A 21048-nucleotide genomic window follows, 5' to 3' on the forward strand; every position below is an offset into this window, starting at 1 on the left:
AAACGCTCGCGGCTAACGCTATGCTGCGAAACGCTGCCTCTTGCAAGGGCCGCGATGGCATGGATGGATGTGGTGGGTTATCCCTTTGGAACGGTGTGGTGGGTTGCGCCACCAAGCTCTTACTATTATACTGCTTAATGTCCTACCTAGGCTAAACAAGAAAAAAAAAGAAAGAAAACTATGGACTCCCACCACCAAATTTTTGAATCCCCTATTGCGAACTTTGCTTTTGTACGTCTCCGTTTTTTGTCGTTTCCCTACTTTTCTTCCATCAATCCTCCAACCGCTTCTTACTAATCCCTATTGCGCACATGTTTACTTTTCCACTGCTCTAGCTGAACCCAAGGGCTTCAAGGAGGCCAGTGGTGCCTAAATCAACCGCTGGGCAGACGTCTTCACATTCTAACAAAACATGCTCCACAGTTTCCCTAGCTTTACCGCAGCAAGCACTTTCCTTCTTATATCTCACTTTATAGGTGCGTGTTCTAAGGCATCTCAATCGCGCTTCGAAAAGTAATGAGCTTCCCTTTGAGTTATTATAAATTGTTTCTTTCCTGATTTCGTTTTTTCCTCTTAGGTAGTTACTCACGGCAGGTTTCTTTTCCATTGCCACCACCCATGAGGTTATTTCAGTATCTCAGACTTTCCGCTTGACGTTCTTTGTTGCTGTGTTGCCCACCCTACAGGCTGCATACTTGCTGGTAAGCTTCCTAGTTCTTTTCCTCCACTGTGAATCAATGTTTTTCCTGTACAGATACATCAACACTCTCCCAGCCCATTTACTTTTGATATGGTGGAGGCGAGCGTCATCTGGAAGTCTTTTAAGGAAACAGGCGCGCTGCTCCGTGGAATCTGGGATATTTACGCGCCGGCGTGCGCAAACGCCGGACGCCGTCTCCGGTCTGTGCATTGTAGAAACGCTGGAAAAGGGGCTTGTTTGAGTTTTCGCGTAACAGAATTATGTTTTCTCGTATATTCAAATTACAATGCGAGAGCTATCATGTCTGTAGGTTGTGTGTAAATTGTAGTTTACGGTTTTTCTACGTAATTCAACCCGCCGTGGTTGCTCAGTGGCTATGGTGTTAGGCTGCTGAGCACGAGGTCGCGGGATCGAATCCCGGCCACGGCGGCCGCATTTCGATGGGGGCGAAATGCGAAAACACCCGTGTACTTAGATTTAGGTGCCCGTTAAAGAACCCCAGGTGGTCAAAATTTCCGGAGTCCCCCACTACGGCGTGCCTCATAATCAGAAAGTGGTTTTGGCACGTAAAACCCCATATATTATTATTATACGTAATTTAGCTTGAGAAATTCAATTAGTTCAGTAAATTCCTTGCGTCACATGAACGGCCTGGGTATGTGTGATTTGAAAATCATTGTCCCGATGTCGTCGTGAGCTGCCGTCGCCACCGGATTTTTTTGCGACACGGGCTCTTTAAAGGAAGGGCAACCCCGGCGTTTTTGTAACCATATTAGGATATTGTCATTTTCAAATGGCATCGACAGTCCTGTCGGCGCAGGGTGATTCAATTTGCTTAGAAATTCATAAATAATTTTAGATAGCCAATAAGTGAGCTACCAAAACGGGTAGCTGATTCGTGTGACGGCACGATGAGTCGATCTCGTCAGATCCTGCACTGCCATAATGTAAACACGCAGAACCTATGCTAAACACGCAGTACACGTGGCGCTAACGCTGATGATGTCTCTTGACGACACAGGGAGCTTTTACAGAGTTTCCAAACTAGACAGCGGTGATTTAAGCGACGATTTTAGCGGCAGTGGCGGTGTAGTGGCAGTGTAGTCTCTGACGTCACAAACACAGAGTGACCAGTAGAAAGTCATGAGTCCCGAACGCAGCCAATCTTTAAAATTGGTTTTACAGAAAACTAAAGGACTGGGAGTCATACAATTTGACACAGATAATCAGAGTTCAAAAGAGAACATATATTCAAAATTTCGTTAAAATCTGTGGACATCGAAAAATCGCCGGAGTTACCCTTTAACGCTATCGCGTTAAAAACACGACCGTCCGCCATTGTCCGCCACAAACATCAGCACAAATAGCGACCTAATATGAAAAGAAGGTAGGAGCGTCCCCTTTGAAACGGGGTGATGGCAGTTTCCACCATGCTCAGCTTCTTTTTTTGTGTGTGTGTATGTAACTGTGCTGTAAGCTATTAAAATTCGCAATTTTCTTTAAATACTTCTTCCTACACTTTCAACCGTATCTAACCTCTCTGCTTTTGAGCCACCAATCTTCCAATCGCATTTTTGCTCATTTCCACCGCATGTTTATTTACATGACTATTGTTATCTCTAAACCCTAGGGCCTCAGGAAGCGTGACTGTGCCCACACCGACATAGGGATAGATACCATCACATTTTAGTATGAGGTGTTCTATTGTTCCTACAGATTTACCACGCACAGTACCTGTGTCTTCTTCTTCGTTAAATTTCTTTTTTATAGCTGCGCGTTCTAAGACATCCTGACCTAGCTTCAAAGAGTAGGGCACTGCCTCTTGAGTTACCAAAAACGTTTCCTTCTTGGTCTGCTGTTTCTAGTATCGATATAGTCTAACACGTTGCTTCTTTTCCATTGAATTTATCCAATTTTTTACCTTCCGCGTTTTTAACCTGTCGTTTAATGCTCTGTCTGTCTCCGTTCTCGTGTCTGGCATACTTACTGATTAGCTTCCTAGTTCTCTTCCGGCATTGTGAGTCAATGCTCTTTCTGTATAGGTATTTAAATACCTTAGGTGCCCATCTGTTATCGTTCAATTTCCTCAGGCGTTTTTCGTATAGGATTTTACTCTGAGCTTCCCGTGTTTCGAACGATGCCCAGCCAATGCCCCTCCCCCCCCCCCCCCCCCCTGTACTGTCTCGTTTGTGGTTTTCCCGTGGGCACCTAGTGCTAATCTTCCAACAGCTCTCTGATTTACTTCTAGTCTCGACTGAACTTCTGCCCTTAAGCACAGGACCGCATTCCCGAAAGTAAGCCCCGGCACCATTATTCCTTTCCAAATACCTCTGAGTATCTCATACCTGTTGTACACCCACAATGCCCTATGTTTCATTGTCCCGGCGTCTCTTCGCCCTTTTGCTATAAGAGACTGTTCGTGATTTTCCGTGTACATCTGCCCTTTGTTGATCCATACCCCGAGATATTTGTATTCGGCCACTCGAGGTATTTCATGGCCTTGTATTGTAAGCTCCTGATCAGTTGTATCGTTGAAAAACATCCCACCGGACTTAGCTGCGCTAAAACTGAAACCTAGACTGTCTCCTTCGTCTCCACAATAATTAAGCAGAGTTTGCAAATCTTCCTGGCTATCTGTTAACAGTACAATATCGTCCGCATACATCAAACCTGATAGTCGTTGCTGAACAACCTTTCCACCTAATCTGTCATCATCATCATCATCATCAACCTGGTTACGCCCACTGCAGGGCAAAGGACTCTCCCATACTTCTCCAACTAACCCGGTCATGCGCTAATTGTGGCCATGTTTTCCCTGCAAACTTCTTAATCTCATCCGCCCACCTAACTTTCTGCCGCCCCCTGCTACGCTTACCTTCCCGTGGAATCCAATCCGTAACCCTTCATCGCCATCGGTTATCTTCCCTCCTCATTACATGTCCTGCCCATGCCCATTTCTTTTTCTTGATGTCAACTAAGATTTAATTAACTCGCGTTTGTTCCCTCACCCAATCTGTTCTTTTCTTATCCCTTAACGTTACACCCATCATTCTTCTTTCCATAGCTCGTTGCGTCGTCCTCAATTTAAGTAGAACCCTTTTCGTAAGCCTGCAGGTTTCTGCCCCGTACTGAGTACTGGTAAGACACAGCTGTTTTACACTTTTCTCTTGATGGATAATGGCAACTTGCTGTTCATGATCTGAGAATGCCTGCCAAACGCACCCCAGCCCATTCTTATTCTTCTGATTATTTCAGTCTCATGATCCGGATCCGCGGTCACTACCTGCCCTAAGTAGATGTATTCCCTTATCACTTCCAGTGCCTCGCTACCTATCGTAAACTACTGTTCTCTTCCGAGACTGTTAAACATTACTTTAGTTTTCTGTAGGTCAATTTTTAGACCGACCCTTTTTAGACTGACCCTCCAGCTGTGCGGAATTTGCTTATTTGTTATGACTGCCTTCAATGCTTTTGTCAGCGTTTCCTTGCTTCTTGGGCCAAGTTCATTAATTAACTTGATTGAAATTTCGTTTATCCCTGCGGACATGCATATTGGAACATTTGCTTCCGCCTTTTTCCATTTAAGATTGGTAAGTTCTAAGCTGTTTTCTATTGTGCTATCCTGTGTTGCTCCCTCATTTGGGGCGATTACCCTATCGTCTTTCCTAAATGACTCAGCTATAACTGAACCAATGTAGTTCACAGCGTCATCTCCCCCTAAACATTTTCCCTCGGCATCGTGAATCTGTTCCTGCTTTCTGTGATTCGCTTTACCCAGCCAGCTTATGTGGTTCCAGAATTTTCTTGACCCCCCTTTAGTTGCATCGCGAACTTCAGCCAGCCAGCCAGCGATCAGATGACTGCTTTATTATAGCCTGGACGAGGACCTGCACTTGTTTCTTTTGTCGATAAGATTCCCATTTTTGTCCTATTTCCTCTTCAGATAACTGCACCCTCTTTGCTTCTCTGTGTTCCCGCGAAGCCAACCGTCGTTGTTCGATGGCCTCCTTAATTTCCTTATTCCACCAACTTCGTGGCTTCCTCTTTCCTCTCCAGCGGTTTACTCCTTTCACTTCTTTTATTTTTGTACTAATGAGTAGTTCTAACTGATTAAAATCCCACTTTTCCATAGGATGTTTCTCTATTGCTTCCTCTATGCCAGCCGCTATTTGCGCTATTTGTTCGTAATTTAATTTTGCGTACTCTTTTTGACTTCCCTACATTTCTCTTTTGAGCAGGGCTCCCAGCTGTAGACTAATACGCTTATGATCACTTCCGAGGCTGCACTTCCCCTCTTCGTCTATTTCAATTATTGCGAGCTTTGCTATACATCCCCTACGACATTAAGCAGTAGTCAATGGTCGTTTGCCTGTTACGGGATTCCCACGGGATTTGTCCCTCACATTTAGTTTCTCTATATACTACAACTAGGTCGTGTCGCTCACAGAAGTCTGACATCAACTTCCCGTTACAATCTGTGTATCCAACCAGATCCTCGATGTGGCCATTCATGTCACCCAGCAGAATAATATCGGCACCTTCTCCAAACTGCTTTATATCGTCATTGAGCCACTTCACTAGATCCTTGTCCTCTTGCCTGCATTTGTCCCCTGTCCCTAAATAAACTACTCCTAGCCTTGTCTTTTTACCGGTAATTGTACCTGATACCCAGACATGTTCTTTGCAAGTTGACTTTATTCTTTGCCAATTTGTTCCTTGTTGTATCAGCATACCTATCCCTCCTCCCTTCCTCTCCGTTGTTGTTCTGTTGCTCCCTTCCCAGACGTAGCACTCAATAAACGGTGGGTCTTCTAGATCCCTGAGATGTGTTTCGCATAGCGCGTATACACCTACTTCTTCGTCCTTGAAGTGCTGTTCTATTTCTAACCACTTCGCTCTCTTTCTACCGCCTTGCCTGTTTATGTACCTGGCCCCGGTGTTAAATTTAGTATATATATATATATATATATATATATATATATATATATATATATATATATATATATATATATATATATATATATATATATGTGTGTATATATATATATATGTGTGTGTGTGTGTGTGTGTGTGTGTGTGTGTGTAACGGAAGACACTTTGTCGAGACTAAAGTGTGAAACGGCGGAAGCCTGACACCATTGCCAATGGCGATTTGTTGCGTCGGAAACACCACGGAGGCACACAACTGGTACACTGTTATGTAAATGTTTGTTTGTTTATTAAATGCCTGCAACCTCGTTCTGGACGAAGTGTCTGTTAAAGTAGTTTGTGGCCACCTGGAACAGTTTCAGCGCCGTTTGTGGATCAGGAGGAGACGCGTCTTCCATGGCGGTGTCGGGGTGTAGGTGGCCATCCTCATCATCCACTTCGCTCGATTGACTTGTACTTGCTCGGCTTGCCGCAGCAAGATGGCGGTCACGGCGCTTCCGAGCTTCATTTGCCTTGGTACCCGGAGATGCAGCGAGTCGCTTCAAACGCATTGCCTCTCTTGCGTTAGCCCGTCGCGTCACTAGACTCTGTGGTGTCGGACGCGCCTCGCCGCCCTGATGCATGCGACGTATACGCTCAGCCTCTCTTGAGCGCCGCTTGCGACACTGGTTTGGCGAGACGAGGCATGCTTCCCACACGACACCGCAAAGTAAACTGCCGCCACCGCCGCCGCCACACCACACCACACCCAAGCAGACGGTCGCCACGCGCGCCTCGCGACAGTGACGTCAGGCCACACAGCGCCCAATCGGGAGGCCACCTCAAGCGCCTGATGACAGTGACGTCAGGGCGCACCGTCGAACAGACGACCGCCACGCGTGCCGATGTGATGAGTCATCCCGACTCATCAACCACCCCGTCAACCACCCCGACACCCGCACTTGACGACAGTGACGTCACGCATGCGAGCCAATCACGAGGCGCACACCTGCGCCTAGCGACAGTGACATCACGACACAGAGGAGACCAATCAGGAGGCCGGAAAGCTGTGACGGTTTCTGCTAACGGCAGATGACCTTGACAATGAGCCATTAAAGGCTTCTGCCTTTATAGCGACACTATTTCAGCGCCCCCAGACGACCGATCAGGAAACGGGCGCCCAGAGCGAGCGGCGCTGATGAAGGTGTGTCGCGCTTCGACGTGACGTGGCATAAACATATCATTAGCTCCTTTTGCGGAAGGAAGCCCGAACACACGAGGCAGCAAACAAGAAAAAAAGCTTGGGCTTAAGTAAATGTTGCGCGCAGCACTGTTTAGTCGGAAAGGAAAATACATCAGTCATGTTCTTCTATTCGTTCGCGATCACATCTTACTAGCAAGAAACCCGACGCGGCTGATTAGAGGCTATGGCGTTGCACAGTTAAGCACGAGGTCGCGGGATCGAATCCCGGCCGCGACGGCCGCATTTCGAAGGGGACAAAATGCGAAAACGCCTGTGTCCCGTGCATTGGGGGCGCGTTAATTAAAGAACCCCAGGTGGTCAAAATTAATCTGAAGTCCCCCACTACGGCGTGCCTCATAATCAGTTAGCGGTTTTGGCTCGTAAAATTACAGAATTACCTTACTAGCGAGTGTCGCTGGTGCGTTTCTTGCGGATAGCGGCCACCGGAAACGCCAAGGCCGTCCCGGACAGTTCTGCTGAGACAAGCGGATTTTGTTTCTTGATCGGTCGTCTTGGAGCGCTGAAATAGTGGTGCTATTTATATATACATCATTATCACGCGCTTGTTATTTTGTATTTCGCGGGCTTTCTTCAAGGGCAAGTACAAGAGGCACATTCAATGGTACTTAGTGGCAAACACTTCAGATGGCCTTTTTTTAAATGTGATCTACAACTTTCGTATTGACACTTTTTTGGTGAAGCCAATATTTAAAAAGCTAGGCAATTAGTTTATACTAATCAACGGATCTTGAAAAAGGAAAGAAATACCGCAGACTAGGACGCGCGATTCTCAACACCACTGAGTTGGTTTCAGCCCCCTAGCACACTATGTCGTTTTTAAAACATTGGTTACATTTCGCTGGGACACCCTGCATATGAAGTAGTTCTTCGGATCCTGTGCTTAATAATTTGAAAAAATTGCAGGCGCACGTAGAAAAACAAGAACAAACATTTAATTTGGACGTTTCGGTATCCGTTTTTGATGCCGGACCCCGGCCAAAACGTCGTCATTAAATATTGGTTCTTAGTTCTCTACGTGCGTATGCAATTTTTAAAAGTGTGTGTTTGTGTGCGTGCGTGCGTGCGTTCGTTCGTTCGTTCGTTCGTTCGTTCGTTCGTTCGTTCGTTCGTTCGTTCGTTCGTTCGTTCGTTCGTTCGTTCGTTCGTTCGTTCGTTCGTTCGCCCCCTCCATCGCGGTCGGTCGTTCGTTCGTTCGTTCGTTCGTTCGTTCGTTCGTTCGTTCGTTCGTTCGTTCGTTCGTTCGTTCGTTCGTTCGTTCGTTCGTTCGTTCGTTCGTTCGTTCGTTCACCCCCTCCATCGCGGTCGGTCGGTCGGTCGGTCGGTCGTTCGTTCGTTCGTTCGTTCGTTCGTTCGTTCGTTCGTTCGTTCGTTCGTTCGTTCGTTCGTTCGTTCGTTCGTTCGTTCGTTCGTTCGTTCGTTCGTTCGTTCGTTCGTTCGTTCGTTCGTTCGTTCGTTCGTTCACGGGTAGATGGTGAACGAGGAAGATTACGCGGGCCCTCCGCGTGGCACATAGGAGTTACTGAACTAATTGAATTTCTCAAAGTAAAATACGTCAGAGAATTCGTAAAGTCCGACTTACACACAGACACGATATAACACCGTGAATATACGAGAAAATAATTTGAATATACGAGAAAACATAATTTTGTTACGCGGAAACTCAAATACAAGCCCCTTTTTTCTTGCTTATGTGGGTACAGCCGTAGAAGTTTTGGGTAAAACATCTTCCGGATTTTCAGGAGCACAGCAGAACCTCACACGAGGTGACCAGATATTCACCATCATATCTAACGTATCGAATACCTTCTTACACACCGTTGTCAAATACAACTCTGGAAAGCCTGGAAAAAGCAAGGAAGATTGCATTCCGAAACACGATCGCCTACCGTGAGAAGAATAAGGTCATTTACGACAATAACTTCTTTCCGAAAGATGTTCAAGTTGGCGAGCTGGTGCTCTACGAAACGCATGGCACCTAAACAAAGGAAAACTAGTTCGGTCATGCGCAGAGTGCATCCCGTGAACTTTGTGATTGATCGATGAGTGACAGCATTATGCAGAACTGACGACGTCATTGTGCACGTTAGCCAACTTCGCCATTACTACTGTCCCAACACGTTGTCCCTCTCTCGGGGGTAGTGGGAAAGCGTGTGACGGTTCATGGGTGTATGGTGAACGAGGAAGATGACCATGCGCGCGGATTGGCAATAAACTGGTGGTCGACTGACGCCACATGACTGCTTCGTCGTCGGATATATATATATATATATATATATATATATATATATATATATATATATATATATATATATATATATATATATATATATATATATATATATATATATATATACCGCACCCGCCGCGGTTGCTCAGTGGCTATGGTGTTAGGCTGCTGAGCACTAGGTCGCGGGATCGAATCCCGGCCACGGCGGCCGCATTTCGATGGGGGCGAAATGCGAAAACACCCGTGTACTTAGATTTAGGTGCACGTTAAAGAACCCCAGGTGGTCAAAATTTCCGGAGTCCCCCACTACGGCGTGCCTCATAATCAGAAAGTGGTTTTGGCACGTAAAAACCCCATATATTATTATTATATATATATACCGCCTACAGTTCCCCTGTGGTCTGGTGTGACGAATTCGCAGTTCTTAAGTATGGTGTGCTATTGAGCTTCTGAGCTCGTAGCGTAGGTTTCTAATTTAACGCATTTCAGCGTATAGTTAGCCATTAAATTTGACCCGCCTATTGCCGACACATCGGTGTAAAATCGGCAGCCAACTCTCCCAACGCCTTGCCAATGGTCGGCCATTGGCCAATTTCACTTCGATCCCATACGTGAAGTGCCCCGCCTTAAATGCTTGCCGTCCGTTTTCTCGAAGGCAATGCTGTAACCAAGCGTGGGCACACGTCAGCGGCTTCTATAGATCTTGTTTTTCTGATTTTACTATAACCTAGATAGTTCATCCCTCCCAAGAAAAAAAAATGAAAAAGAAAGAAACAGGAGGGAATACACATACTGGCAAAGCACCAAATCCTGACGTATTCAGGTGCGATGCACAGTTAACAAGCACAGCAGATGCGAAATGTGTTTTCTTCAATTTAGGCTCGCTTGAGGGGGAGGGAGGGGAGAGCTGCAGTTACATTAGTTGGGCTGAATGTGCCGACTGTGTTCACGCCAACGAGCTCAGTAGCCGCCGGCACCTGTGCTAATGATGCTGGAGTGTGATGAGCATGGCCCACTTCGAGCTATGGGCCATTCATGGCGAACCTCCGCTTCCGCAGCAGGCTGGGTAGATTCACCAATATGGCACCGCTCCGGAGCTGCAACAGAAAATGCCCACAAGCGAGTTAGATGAGCCAAAGAGATTAGAAAGCTAGTCCAGCATCGGTCGAAAATCGGTCTGAAATCGACTGCGCAATCTTGTGTGAGCGAAAACACCGCACGACAGGAGAGCTTGCTCGTAATAATTTGAACATACGCTGTCGAAGCGTTGACGGATGAGCGAAATCCACGGTGGGGAAAATAGAGATGCAATTGGCATTAGTCGAATCAAAACAATACGCACTCACGAGCGTCTAGCGCTGTTTGTTTGAGACATCGTTAAAAGAGCCTATACGGGTCGGAAAATTCACAGTTCGAAGAAATCCTCTGTGTCTTCACGGCTTACCTCATTTAAAAATGATGTTGCCGAGTCCACTAAAGAAGTGCTACTGCATGCTAGTTTCCGCGAGAGTCCTAGTCGAAGTTTTATTGTTCCAGATTCCCGAATCTGCCCAAAATTGAGAAATTCGACAAACAGTTGAAATTCAGTCGTCATTTCAGACGGTGCATGATGTTGTTAGGAGAAGAATTCCGACGGAAATGTTTAACAACACGATTTCTATAAGAGCGGTATTGTATATAGGCGCAGTAACGAAGTAGTTCATTCAACTTGATATGTTGTTTGTTTGCTTTCTCGCTGAGTAAGCGTATTCCGGTGACGTCTTCACTGAAGTTTTATTGGAATTAAAGAGGGTGAACAGTAATAGGTCTTTCCACATCATTTATTTGAAGAAAACTTGCCCCATACATTCCTGCTTGCTAGCAGTAAGGTATATATATATATATATATATATATATATATACAGTTCAAGCGTCAATGGCAGATGTAAGGCCGGACATGTCATTTAGCCTTAGGCGTACAGCATTCGTAAATGCCTCCACCGTCGTGCAGATCGTTTTTGCAATAACACACAAGCTTGCTGATGCCGATTGTCTACTTTCTAAAGAAGAATGGGAGCTACTCGTCTACATGAGAAGTAACCACGCGGAACCGGCATTGGGTACGGCTGGCGTAAACAAAACGCGGAATACGCGTCGGCATATGGCATACCGGCGGCTAAACGACCAGGCGCAAGAGGAGCAACGCCAAGTGGGAGTTGCGCACGTGTAGACTCGCCCGAACAAGACCCGCCCGGAGAAGGCACCTGTAGCCGCACTACCATATCAGAGGAGGAGGCAGCAGAAGCCGCCGATGAGGCGGACACCCACGAGGTTCCGAGCCAGCAACCAAAACTTTTGACCGCCCAGCTGGCGGACGAAGTTTGAAGAAAGCGAGGGCCGGCGCGACGGCAGGGAAAGCAGGCATGTTTGTTTCAGACAGCCTTAATTCTATACCACTGGAACTCAATTGCTGGCAGTAAAGTGAAACAGCTGGTGTTGCCCGCTAACAGGCGTCAGGAGGTATTGCTGCTGCACATGAGTCCCAGTGTGGCGGTCATCTGGGTCCAAAGAAGACGAAGCTGAGAATAAAATATAGCTTCTTCTGGCCTAGCCTAGAGGAGGATGGTAAAAGGCTCTGCAGGACGTGCCATGGCTGTCAGGTTCGATCGGATAGACGCCGCTCACAAGGCCAGATCGCCCTTTCCAGGTGGTAAATGTTGACGTAATTGGACCAGGGACCACAAATACCCGTTGTGCCTGGTAGACCTATGCACGTGCTGGTCTGAGGTAGTGTTTGCGATCCCTGACGGCCAAAGCGACCTGTGACACCTTGCTATCCATATTCAGCCGTACTGGTATCCCGGGGGTAATCTGTTCCGACCAGGGCACGAATTTCACGGCACAGCTCACTCAAGCAATGCTGGCCAGATTAGGGTGCTCGCCCCGGTTCTCCACGCCGGGGCACCCAGAAAGCAACGGCACAGTGGAACGATGGAACCGAGTCCTAAAGAATATGTTGTTTCACGTAAGGTAAAGAGACCCCAAGAATTGGGAGAGGCTCGTGCCGTTCGTATTATGGGCATACAGGTACGTCCCTCACGACACCACCGAGGTTGAGCCATTCCGGCTGCTGTGCGGTAGGTATCCCTCCGGGCCGCTGGATATTCTACAGCGCAGCTGGACAGGCGAGATTCTCCTTCCCAACACATTGAGGGAGGAACCCGCCAAATATCTCCAGCAGTTATGGGAACAGTTAGAGAGAGAGGGAAAGGCAGAGGAAAGACAGGGAGGTTAACCAGAGATTATCTGCGCTTGGCTACCCTGTACTGGGGGAGAGGCAGAGGGATGCGATAAGTGTGAGAGAAAAGGATAAAAAATAATGAAAAAAATAATGAAAACACACACACACACACACACACACACACACATGCTAACTATTTCTGTGGGCACTGTTACGAAACCCGCAAAGGCATTCCTAGTGTTACGCAGTGTCACCGTACAATTCTACGTCACACAGTGTACAGTCAAAATTTGTCAGAAAGTCCCGTGTCTTTTAAGTACCGAGGCAGCGCCTTCATAGCGAATCACGCTGATGGTTGCGTAGGCTAGTTTCCAAGGATGTTGTTTTCTGTGATTGGGCGCTTGTCCAGTTTGTCTAGGGTGGCTGAGAGGACTGCTCTTTGCGGGGTTAAAACGAGAGCACTCACAAAGAAGGTGCGCGATTGTTTCATTGCACCCGCAGAAACCACAAAGTGGGCTATTGGCCATACCGATAAGAAAGGAGTACGCATTTGAAAATGCTACTTCAAACCATAGACGCACTAGAAATGTGCAGTTACGTCGTGAAAAACGGGGTGGAATACGGAGCTGTAAGTTAGGCTCCAGGGTATGAAAACGTGCACTTGTGAACTCGGATAAATTCCACTGAACTAATGTCAGGTCACGCACAAGTGCGGAAAGTTCTTTCGCTGCGTCGGCTCTCGAAAGAGGAATGGCAACGCAGTTGACGCGTTCATGGGCAGATCGGGAAGCTGCGTCTGCTCCACTGATATATTATATCGTGCCCTTCGTCAACTATGCGATGCGACGAGCTGCTCGTGTGACCCATGGCGCAGTACTGAGAGTACACTCTGTAGGGCTGCCTTGGAATCACAGAAGACTGACCATGCATGGGGTGGTTTCTCCTGAATGAAATGAAGAGCTGCACGCAGGGCTACCACTCCAGCAGCTGTCGTTGATGATACATGTGACGTTTTTAGCTGTATTTTGACGGGTCTTGTTGGTATCACCACATCAGCAGCTGAACTAGCAGATGTGACTGAGCCATCGATGCAAACGTGCACGCGGCCACTGTGCACCTCATGTAAATGTTCTAATGTGGCCTGCTTCCGGGCAAACAACGGCATGTTAGCTTTCTTCATGATTCCTGGGATGGTGAGCCGCATTTCAGGTTTGTGCAGGCACCATAAAGGTGAGGATGGTCTTGCTGCAGGCATGTAGTTCGATGGCAAGGAGGTACGATTGGCAACAATTATACGACTGAAAGTTGTGTGTGGCCTTTCTGCGGCTAATGCGGCAAGATGATGAGAAGGTAGTCGGGCAGCGTGCCGAATAAGCACCCTGAGAGCGTCGGTTGCCAAGTATGTTGGTATTGGGTGATCTCGAGTTATGACAACCATCGCCGCTGTAGACGCACGCTTCGGAAGACCGAGACACCTCCTTAGGGCTTGAGCTTGCTTGTAGTCCCTGGAGTACACGCAGTTTTTTTTTTTGCAAGTCTTACTAATCACAGGGAGGCTGTATCTTGCGAAACCGAGGAACAAGGCGTTGTAAAGCTGCAGCATTGACCGCACCGATGTGCCTCATGACTTGCCGCCGAGAAATTATTTAAGGAGATGTATTATTGTCACTGACCTCTTCTCTGGGTATGAAACGTGCGGGCTCCATGATAGGTCGCGGTCTATAATTACCCCTTAAAAAGCGGTGTTTCCGTGCGTTTGCAATAGCTTGCCCATTGACAGTTACATAGTAACGCTTCATTGCCTTCCAAGTGAATGTAACAAGGCAGCATTTCTCTGAAAACAGCTCTAAGTTCTGTTTTCGCAAGTACAGTGAGGTTAACGTAGCTGCCTTTTGTAGCCTTGCTCGTACCTGCAGTCGCGTTACAGCAGATGCCCAAATGTAGATGTCGTCGGCACAGATTGACATTGGACTGTGTTGGGCAGGCATTTGACTAGGCCAACGAGCACTAGGTTGAATAGCGTCGGGCTCAACACTCCGCCTAGCGGTACTCCACGGAATGTTTGGTGTTAAGTTGTGGCGCCATCCTCGATCATAGCGAAGAAATGCCTGTTGCATTATCATAGGCGCCTTTTATGTCAAGGAATAACGCCGCAGTGAGTCGTTTCAGACGTTTTTGATGTTGAACAAACGTCACCAAATCGATGACATTATCTATGGATGAGCGCCCACGCCGGAAACCAGCAATAGCATCTGGGTACACGTTGTAATTTTCCAGGTACCACTCCAGGCGCGTAAAAATCATTCTTTCCATTATTTTCCCTATGCAACTGGCCAGAGCGATGGGGTGGTACGATGACAAATCTAACGGTGATTTACGAGGTTTAGGAAGTGGAACCAAGCGGCTGCATTTCCATTCACGTGGAACCAAACCGTTGTGCCAAGACTAATTGTGGAACAGTTAGAAGTAGCGACAGGGGTAACTGGACTGACAGCGAGCGCACGACAGGGGAGCTACGCGCTCGCGTATAATAGGTCGACGCGCCACAATACGTTCAGCGTGGGGGACTAGGATCTGGTGCTCGAGACGGGCCGCGGTAGCAAACTCGCACCAAAGTGCTTTGGCCTGTTCAGTATAACCGCTCGCGGAAGGCAAAACTCATATCGGGTCGACACCGGACAGCGAGCAAGCCCAGTGGTGCACGCAAAAAGGCTGCGCCCGTATTATGCTAGGGTGAACCATATCGGAGTCGTGTTTGATGATCATATTGAATTTGGGGACATTAAACATGTTCCCCGACGTGTGCCGACTGGCACACCTTCTGTATCCGTCGACCCGCAGCGAGTTGTGCATTCAGATAGCAAACAACCTGCCGACCTTTCTCGTGTGTTTGCAAAATACCCCGACTTGTTTGACAAAAAGCCAGGAGCTGCAGATGTCGGACTGCACAGAATCGAGTTGGACGAAGGGTATCAACCAAAGCGCGCATTTCCGTACTCAGTCCCCGAGCTCCTGAAGCAAGAGCTTAGCCGCCAGACAGGGGAACTATTGGACTTTGGCCTGATCTACCCAATAGAAAGCGAACACGCTCACCCCGTGGTTTGTGTCGGAAAGAAAGATGGATTGGTGCGCATGTGTATCGATTACCGGACACTAAACACCGCAATCCGCGCCGATGCTTTTCCTACGACACCACCGCAAGAGCTGATAATGAAGGTAGGCCGTGCGAATCTCATTACCCTGGTAGACCTGCGTCGCGGTTACTGGCAGGTGCCGGTGGCCCAAGAGATCCAGCACTTAACTCTTTCCCTACCATGGGGAAAATAGGTGCCTTTTATAGGCTTCGCTAGATTTTTTTTTTCTGAAGGAACTACTGCACTGAATATTTTATGTAATACATAAACAAAAAAGCGTAATTAATGCACTTTTCGCGCATAAAAATTTTATTAACGAGATACATGTCATAAAAAAGATATAAATTGCCAGAATCAAGATTGTGCGATAACACTAAACAAAGTTTGCAAAGACACGCTTGTCATCACCACCTTTATCACCATCATCATCATCATCATCATCATCATCATCATAATCATCAGCCTGTTTTATGTCCACTGCAGGACGAAGGCCTTTTCCTGCGATCTTCAACTACTCCTGTCCTGCGCAAACCGATTCAAACTAGCGCCCTCGAATTTCCATATTTCATCGCTCCACCTAGCCTTCTGCAGTCATCGACTGCGATTCCCTTCTCTTGGTACCCATTCTGTAAACCTAATGGTCCAACGGTTATCTAACCAGCGCATTGCATGACCTGCCCAACTTCATTTGTTTCTCGTGATGTCAGAATATCGTCTACACCCGTTTGCTCTTCGATCCAAACCACTCTCTTTCTGTCTCTTAACGTTATGCCTAGCAATCTTCGTTCCATCGCTCTTTGTGTGCTCCTTAACTTGTTCTCAAGCTTCTTTGTCAGTCTCTAAGTCTCTGCCTCATATGTCACCACCGGTAAAATGCACTGATTCTACACCTTTCTTTTCAATCATAATGGTACACTTCCAGTCGGGAGCTGACAATGTCTGCCATATGCTATCCAACCCATTTCTATTCTGCTTTGAATTTCTTTCTCATGATGAGGGTTCCCTGTGATTAATTGGCCTAGGTAAACCTACTCCTTCACAGACTCTAGAGGCTTACTGGTGATCCTGAACTCTTGTTCCCTTGCCCAGCTATTCATGATTATCTTTGTCTTCTGTATAATAATTTTCAACCCCACTCTGACACTCTCTCTGTTAAGGTGCTCAATCATTTGTTGAACTCATCTGCATTGTTGCTGCATAGAACAATGTCATCGGCAAACCGAAGGTTGCTGAGATATTTGCCGTCGATTCTTACTCCTAAGCCTTTCCAGTTTAATAGATTAAATACTTCTTCCAGGCGCGCAGTGAATAGCATTGGAGAGATTGTGTCTCCCTGTCTGACCCCTTTCTTTATAGGTATCTTCCTGCTTTTCTTGTGTAGAATCAAGGTGGCTGTGGAATCTCTTTAGATATGTTCCATGGTATTTACGTAAGCGGTCTGTGCTCCTTGATTATGCAATGCCTCTATGACTGCTGGTATCTCTATTGAATCAAATGCTTTTTCGTAATCTATGAAAGCCATATAGAGAGGCTTATTGTACTCTGCGGAATTCTCAATTGCCTGATTAATGACATGGCTGTGATCCATTGTAAGGCATCCCCTCCTGAAGCCAGCCTGAAGGTTGACTAAAGTCCAGTGTTGCCCTTATTCTATTGGAAATTATTTTGGTGAATATTTTAGATAATACTGGGAGTAAGCTATTGGGCCTATAATTTTTCAATTCTTTAACGTCTCCCCTTTTGTGGATTAGTATAATGTTTGCATTCTTTCTGTTTTCAGGGACCCTTGCAGTCGATAGACACTTCGTATGAAGAGCCGCCTGTTTTCACAGTATTATGGCTCCTCCATCTTTGATTAAATCGACTGTTATTCCATCTTCTCCTGCCAATCTTCCTCGTTTCATGTCTTGCAAGGCCCTACTGACCTCATCGCTAGCTATAGGAGGAGTTTCTGTATCCTGGTCATTACTGTTTCTAATGGAGGTATCCTGACTCCTCTGGGTATTGCACCAGGTCAGTATAGAATTCTTCCGCTTCTTTTACTATATCTTCGAGATTACTGATTCACCTACAAGAAATACAGAAATTGTGACTCCATATTTCCTCATCAAACTAATCAAATAAAGCTTCTCTGTACCAGAATAAAACTAGCGAGGATAGAATGTTTGCATTCCTTGTTACGTGGAAAGCTCGGCATGCCGGTCACACCATATGTCACGCCGCCTTTATCCCGAAAAACAAGACACGCACAGAACTATAGCTTAACTCTTCATTTTGCAAAAACAAATTCCCACAAGTTCTCATTTTTTCCGAAAACAATAACTGACTGGAATTCACACACCTGAAGAGCTCATGTAACTATCCCCATTTTTGTTATGAATAAACTGATTCTGATTCACGTGTGGAAGCCTTTAAAAGGCCATTAACGATATTGTTTAACCTCTAATAGGGATTTTTTTTGCCACTTGCAATGTGATCCTTTTGTAGGTGCCAGGTATGCATACGTATTTGGAAGTATTTTATATCTACATGCATGCATCTTAACAGATATTTACATTGCTGTTTGTACAATGCATTTTATTCTTTATTTGAATTTGCCCTTCCTGCTTGGGCCCAAAAGGTCTGCAGTATCATGTAAATAAATAAATAGATAAATAAATAAATAAATAAATAAATAAATAACCAACCAAACGCTAAATAACCTAAATAACCAACCAAAAACCAATAAATAAGCCAAACTAAACGCTCTCCTCATTTATAGTGTTACGTAGGTCAATAGAGGAGAAATAGCGAGCGCCGTGGAGGCAGTCAAGCGCGTCATCAATCCGAGGTAGGGGATACACGTCCTTTTTGGTAACCCTGTTAAGGTGCCGATAATCCACGCAAAAGCGCCATGAGCCATCCTTCTTTTTGACCAGTACTACGGGTGACGCCCATGGACTATATGATGGTTCAATAATATTCTTGGCAAGCATTTTGCGAACTTCTGCGTGAATAACTTGACGCTCAGCTGGTGACACTCGATACGGGCGGCGATGAATAGGAGGGGCATCGCCGGTATTAATGCGATGTTTGACAGCTGTAGTTTGAGCCAAAGGACGATCGTTAAAGTCAAAAATATCGTGGTAGGAAAACAGAACGCGGTAGAGTTCACGAGCGTGCGAGTCGGGGGCAATCATTTTCTGTAAGTCATCGATGGTACAATTTGCCGACTGCGATGGTAGAGGAGTATCGGATGAAGTGTCGTCTACTGCAATGGATGCTACTGAGTGATCCTCGAATGAGTAAAGCTGGACCAGAGACATCCCACGTGGCAGCACTTGTGTCGTCAAGCCAAAGTTGACCACTGGCAGGCAGGCGCTATTCGCCGTAATAGATAAAACTGTATGGGTTACTGTGATCCCGTGTGTAAGTAGGACGTCTTGCATAGGAGCCGCGATGTAGTGACCTTCGGGGACTGGTGGGGATGACACTAGGTCAACGTAGGTCAGTGCCGAAGGTGGCAAGCGAACGAAGTCGGCGGTACTGAGGCGACGGGGGTGTGGTTCAGCAGGATCCAGAACAGGCAGGTCAAGGCGGAGAGTACTGGCGGAACAATCGATGAGAGCAGAATGTGCGGAGAGGAAGTCTAAGCCGAGGATGATGTCGTGGGGACAGTGGGCGATGACTGTGAATAGCCCGATTGTTGAACGATCGGCGAAGGAGACGCGGGCGGTACACATACCACTTACGGGGGCTGTTCCGCCATCGCCGACACGGACAACAGGCGTCGTGGCGGGCGTGATAATTTTCTTGAGCCGGTTACGAAGGTCAGCGCTCATTACGGACAAATGCGCCCCAGTGTCTATGAGTGCACATACAGAAACACCGTCGACTTGCACGTCAAGAAGGTTCAGATGAGTGGGCAACGTCAGTAGAGGATTTGGCGGCGTTGGGAGCAATGCAGCGTCACTTCGAGGCGCTGCATCGTCTAGTTTTCCGGCTGGGAGCGGCGTCCGAAGGGAGTCGGCGAATAGGAGCAACGGGGCTGGGGAGAGCGAGATTGTCGTCGTTGGGGCGAAGGCGAAAGAGAATATGGGCGGTTCGTTGCAGGAGAATAAGTGGCGGTATTATCGGAGCGTGCGGCATAGGGACGAGAAGGGCCACCTGGGGGGCGAGAGTAGGCAGTATAAGTAGACCGGATCGGGAAACTCCAGCGACTGCGACAGTGCCGAGAAATGTGCCCGATTCGATGGCAGTGGAAACAAATAGGCTTGTCGTCAGCAGTGCGCCATTCAGATGGGTTGCGGAAACGTGGTGGGTAAGAAGATACGGGACGGGGCGGAATCGAAGAAGCCGGGCGGGTATCAAGGCGATGGGCCGAGCAGATGGTGTGAAGACCCATGTTTTCAAACTCCTGGCGGACAACTGCCTGGATCAGTGAGACCGTGACTGCAGATGTGTTGGTGGGACTGGAGTCGAAGGCAGCCGGATAGGCGGCCTCGATCTCACGCCGGACGATCCTGGTAACATCGGCAGTGTTGTTGGGACGAGGAGCGTCGGCACAGGAAGATGTCGCTGGGGTGTTGGGCAGACGGGCAAACTGCTGGTCAATACGTCGGCTTTTGGCGAGTTCCAGGCGGCGGCACTCTTTTATAACAGCATCCACCGTCGCTACGTTGTTGCAAACGAGCAAGTTGAAGGCGTCATCGGCAATGCCTTTGAGGATGTGGGAAACCTTGTCTGACTCAGTCATTTGGGTGTCAACTTTGCGGCACAGAGCCAAGACGTCCTGAATGTACGTGACATAGGGCTCTGTTGACGTCTACACACGGCCGGAAAGCGCCTTCTGCGCGGCAAGTTGGTGACCGTAGGGGTTGCCGAACAAGTCTCGAAGCTGTGTCTTAAGTGAATCCCAACTGGTGAGCTCATCTTCGTGCGTGCGATACCAAACTCGAGGTGTGCCACCGAGGTAAAAGACTACGTTGGCGAGCATAATAGTAGGGTCCCACCGGTTATTGCGGCTGACGTGTTCTTACAGGCTGATCCAGTCATCGACGTCTTCCCCATCTTGGCCCGAGAATACGCCAGGATCACGGGGAGCGGGGAGAGTGATGTATGTCGTCGAAGTGGCAGCAGGTGTCGGAGCCGGCGGAGTCGGGTTGTCGTCGCCGGGAGCCATGAAGGAAGGCTCGGCGTACCGTCCACTGCGAAGCTCCGTGACGAGGTACAGGGAACGTCCACCTCCACTAGATATGTTACGTAGGAAGACGCAGACGAAAAGCTATGTACAAGTATATTTACAAGAAAATACGCTGCGCTTGGCCAAGAGGCAACAGCCCGCGCTAGCTTCTAATCGTCGTCGTCTGCACACTGCTCGCCTTTCGTGATCGCACATATTGTGCCGTAGAAATAGGAGGTCACTTTTGTTTGTTTTAAAAACGAATAACATTGCCTACACTGAGCGGCTTGTCTTATTTAATTAGCAGATAAGAGGCGAGGAGCACGCTCAAGTGGAGAGGGATTCGATGGGGCCGAGCCAGTGCACTGAAAATCGATAACAGGATGAAGAGGGTTGTGCCGGCGTCTGCGATTGGTCCGCTTTCCCTCACTTAG

General features: G+C 47.4%; 1 protein-coding gene across 1 annotated transcript in view; it reads right to left on the bottom strand.

Annotated features, from left to right (window-relative positions):
* The window catches only part of CCAP (Crustacean cardioactive peptide), a 93700-nt gene that overhangs the window by 9143 nt on the left and 63509 nt on the right, over window positions 1-21048 (bottom strand). Inside the window, exon 4 of the mRNA XM_065426728.2 lies at window positions 10077-10196. Coding sequence (XP_065282800.1) covers window positions 10122-10196 — 75 coding nt within the window. The 3' untranslated portion in view covers window positions 10077-10121. The remainder of the gene's footprint in view (window positions 1-10076; window positions 10197-21048) is intronic.

The sequence above is a fragment of the Dermacentor albipictus genome, chromosome 1, assembly GCF_038994185.2.
Source record: "Dermacentor albipictus isolate Rhodes 1998 colony chromosome 1, USDA_Dalb.pri_finalv2, whole genome shotgun sequence".
NCBI classification, from domain to species: domain Eukaryota; kingdom Metazoa; phylum Arthropoda; class Arachnida; order Ixodida; family Ixodidae; genus Dermacentor; species Dermacentor albipictus.